The 4,322-nt window shown below is 41.8% G+C and overlaps 1 protein-coding gene across 1 annotated transcript in view; it reads left to right on the top strand.

Moving 5' to 3' along the window:
• The window catches only part of Acoxl (acyl-CoA oxidase like), a gene marked incomplete at both ends in the record, with an annotated part of 196,958 nt that overhangs the window by 5,525 nt on the left and 187,111 nt on the right, over positions 1-4,322 (top strand). Inside the window, 2 exons of the mRNA XM_029562937.1 lie at positions 142-246; positions 1,966-2,038. Coding sequence (XP_029418797.1) covers positions 142-246; positions 1,966-2,038 — 178 coding nt within the window. The remainder of the gene's footprint in view (positions 1-141; positions 247-1,965; positions 2,039-4,322) is intronic.

Below are 4,322 nucleotides of genomic sequence, written 5' to 3'. Positions count from 1 at the left end.
ATAATCCCAGCACTTGGGAGGCAGAGCCAAGAGGATCCCTCCAGTTCAAGGTCAGCTGGTCTAGATAGTATGTTCTAGGTCAACCAGAGCTACAAGTGAGACCCTGTCTCAACAACAACAACGACGGGAGAGTTTAATGAGTCTCTGTGCCTCCCATAGGGCCCCACTGCTTCATCGTTCCTATCCGAGATGAAAAGGAAAGCTTGTACCCAGGAGTGCCAGCTATTGATATGATGCACAAAGAAGGTGAGTCCTGGAGTGACCCCTCTCCTGTGCTCATTTTTGCCTGTTGCCTGTTCCCCAGCCCTCCTTCAGCTAAGGTGAATCTAAGTGAATTCATCCCAAATAAACAGTGATGTCTGACCAAACTTCCAGTGAGGCATAGGTGTTGATTTCATTTTCTCACAACTTCTTGATTTGCCAGTGACAAGGCAGCTGTCCTGAAGGCTGCCCCTACTTCTTAGTTTTAGGGCAGGCTGCAGCTCTCTGGTACTCCTTTACCTCTAGTTATTGTCTGTGCTCAGGCAGCCCTTGATGAACAGTGAGGGCTGACCCAGGACATTTGTAACACTGTCTGTGACTAATCTGTCACCTCAAAGTTATGAAAGATAGAGGCCTTTGATGAAAGGGCCAGCAGGGGTGGATCCTTCTGAGGAGGGCAAGGGAAACTTCTGGTCCAGGACTCTTACCTTGGCTTGTAAAAGCCATCTTCACATGAACATGCAGTTTCTGTGTGTGCATGTCTGTCTCTAGATTTCCTTTTCTTCTAAGGACTTCTATTGTTTATATTAAGACTCACCTTAATGAGCTCATTTTAACTTGGTTGCCACTGTAACGACTCTGTCTCCACACAAAGTCACATTATAGATACGGAGCTTAGGACTTTAACCTGTGAATGGGGTTTGGGAGGGCACAATTCATCTGTAGCACTCCTGAGATCAGGATTGGCAAGGTCAAACCAAGCCAAAGAAAGCAATCTGTGAGTTAATGAAAAAAAAGAAAGAAAGAGAGAGGGAGGGGTAGGGGAGACACACACTGTCCAACACACAGAGGAGGAGATAACCTCACCCCATACTTAGTGTAGCCAACTATTGCTATAGCCGTGGGTTGGGGTGCAGGTAACTTTGCATGAGTTTTAAATGCGTCTCCTGAGGAAAGATCAGGGTCCTGGCTAGACTTGACCCCTGAAAGCACCTCCCGTGTCAAGTGCTGCTAAGAGCAGAGGGACAGGCCAGTGCTTACGAAGTCATGGCAGATGTTGAAAACACTGCAGAATGTCTGCTTTGGTTTCCCTAGCAACTCTGAAGTACAAGTGTGTCCTTGTCAAGGGCGATATGCTAAAGACTTTATGAAAGCAGCATTTCCTCCCCACGCTAAATCTCCTTGTCTTTATGAACAATGAGGAGACCCCAGACCCTTGACCACAGGTATCTTCAGGAAGTAAGTTTGGCAGCTTATGGGACAACAGCCCTGCCCCGTGTCCTTGCAACCATTTTCCCACATCTGTGTCGTTTGCTTTCACTAGTTCATCCTGTGCCTGAGAAGGAAGCACAGAAAGGGAGGTGGAACCCGGGGAGGATCCGTCCTTCTTGCTTTCTCTATCTCCAGCTTTTCTTCCTTCTGTTGCCAGGACTCTCCCTTTATAATGGCAGTTGCTGCTGGGGAGGAAGATGAGCCTCACCGCACCCTCAACCTGACCCCCCAGCACACTGCATGCTGCGTAGAAGGAAAAGCCCGTCATCTGTCCTCTCTCCTTTGGGGTGTGTGTATGTGTGTGTTGGGGCAGGGGGTGGACCAGGTGCACCTTAGAGCCAGAACCGGGGAAACAGACAACATCGTCATCTTGACCCCCAAACAAAAGAACATTGACAGTTCTGAGTAAAATAAAGGGGTTTGTGTTTAGGTCAGGAAGTAGTTGATGCTGCATGTTTCCCTGCAGCTGCATTTCAATTCTGTTCTTTTCAGGTCTGCCGGGTGTGGACAATGGAATTGTGATATTTGACAAGGTTCGGATCCCAAGAGAGAACCTGCTGGATAAGTGAGTAGTTTTCACCTTAACTACTGTCTAGGTAATCTTACTTGTTCCTTTAAGGTAGGCCCCTAGTTTTAGAGTCTCAAGAACTGCAGGAACAGGTGACCTTTGCATAACTATTGCCACAAGTTTATTGGCAAATAACTGGAAAAGGTAGATGAGAAAATAGGAAAACCATTTACATGGTCCAGCATGCCAGGCATAATGAGTGCTACACTGCAATGCGCGTTTCTAGACTTCTATCCACATCCATATATTGAAAACAGGAGACTTATGGTGGGGTTTCACCAAACAAGACCCACTTATATTTTGTTTGTTTCAGAACTTGTAATCTCCATTTAACTTGATATGTCAAATGTTTGCATGCAACAATAATCACACAGGTGTTACCATTTTAGGAACACCACTGTAGTCTGTTAAATAAATGGTTAATAAGTTATGTAACCAACCCCTTGTAAACTGATTAGTGCTATTGCCTCCTTTGTGGGTGGTAAAAACTAAGGTATCACCTTTCAAGGAGAGAGGTTATTAAAGTCACTCCTACCTGGAGGGATAATTTCCAGGTGCTCACAGGGAGGCCAAGGCGAGTTCAACAGGGAAGTTTGCTTTCTCAGGTGTGATCCAGGAATGGCAGTTGAGTGTTAACATAGTGATACTTTTTGCAGAGAAGAAGAAATACCAACCTACCTTCAATGCCTTGGCAGTGTTTCACATGTGCTATAAAAATCCTGAGCCACAGTGACATTTAAATCTGACAGAGCCAGCAGTATAAATAAACTGCTGTCTTCTTGTCTTACCGTGGATTTTCCTTGACTCCTTTACTTCTCTTTACTGTCTACAAGTTCTTGTCAGCAGATTAATGTAGTAAGTGCCAAAGGCTTAAGAAAATTGTATGGGAACCAACTTCGAATGGACCAAATTCTCTTTGTCCCCTACCCTGTGTGAATTGGTAGTAATAGATAGAAACAACAAGAGCATCTTCACAGAGCCAATGTGGAGGGTTCATCCAAATACACTAGAGATTAGAAAGTCCGATTAGTGAGAAACAAGAGTGATAGCAGACTAGCATTATTTGTAAGTAAATCTTCAATAAGCAAGGTTTAATTTTTAACATCATTTCATTAACATTTAAGCTACTTCCTCATACTACAGAACAGCAGTGGTCACATGAGGGTTTGTAATTTTGAAGGAGGAGACCTTTGGGGTCTTGGCTTATCACTTGGTTGAAAAATGACTTAGCAAATAGATGTATAGATTCAATGCAACTTCTATAGAAATCTCAGCTGCATTTTTCCTTTTTTGCAGAAGTGAGTAAACTCATACTAAAATTAATATGCAAATATAGGAAAATCAGAGTAATCAAAATTACCTTGATAAAAGACAGAAGGAAGGAGGAGGAATCACACTTATCACAATTGTGTGGTGTTTGCATAGGATAGATGTATGGAGTGGAATAGTCTAAAATAAATCCTTGCATTTACTATTCATCTGGCATGCCAATTTTTAAAAAGATTTTTAAATATTATTTTAAATTATGTGTATGTGTGGGGGTTTGTGCACATATGTATGGGTGCCTGCAGAGGCCAGTGTTGTCAGATTCTCTGGAATTGGAGTTAGAGGTGGTTATGAGTCATCTGATGTGGGTGCTGGGAACTGAACTCAGGTCCTCAGGACAAGCAGATCATGTTCTTAACCACTGAGCAATCTCTCCAGCCCCATGCCAAGACAATTTAAAGAAGAAACACAGTCTTTTCAATAAATAGTGCTGGAATATGTGGCTATCTATGTGCAAAAGTGTTACATGACTCTTATCCCATTCCACATACAAAAATTAGTGCAAATTTACTATAGACATACATGTATAAATCCTTTTAAAAATTATTTATTTAATAACCATATAATTAGAAGTATTTTATGACAACAGCATTGACATATTCAATAATAATTTCCAGAGCTAAGATACATCTGTTTCAAGATCGTAAATTTTTAGGTTTACTGTTGAATTAATACAGTTAGACAATATTGTACTCAGTATAAACCCTTTAAGACATAAAGTTGAATGAGTTTTTAACCTTTAAAAAAGATCTCCATTTCATTTTAAAATATACTGTTTCTTATAGAAAGACTTATTGTTTTTGCTACTAACACTGAGATGTTGACCCCTGAGGTACAGATCCTCAAATGGCCTTAAGAGTAAAAATAAATTGGTTTATCTGGGCCAACTGTATGGCCTTAAACACCCAAAAGGAAAGCACAACCAAAGATTAAAGGGGCCAATATAATTTTTAAG

This window comes from Nannospalax galili, unplaced genomic scaffold, assembly GCF_000622305.1.
Source record: "Nannospalax galili isolate Female #2095 unplaced genomic scaffold, S.galili_v1.0 scaffold1856, whole genome shotgun sequence".
NCBI classification, from domain to species: Eukaryota; Metazoa; Chordata; class Mammalia; order Rodentia; family Spalacidae; genus Nannospalax; species Nannospalax galili.
This window is presented reverse-complemented; position numbering and strand designations above follow the sequence as displayed.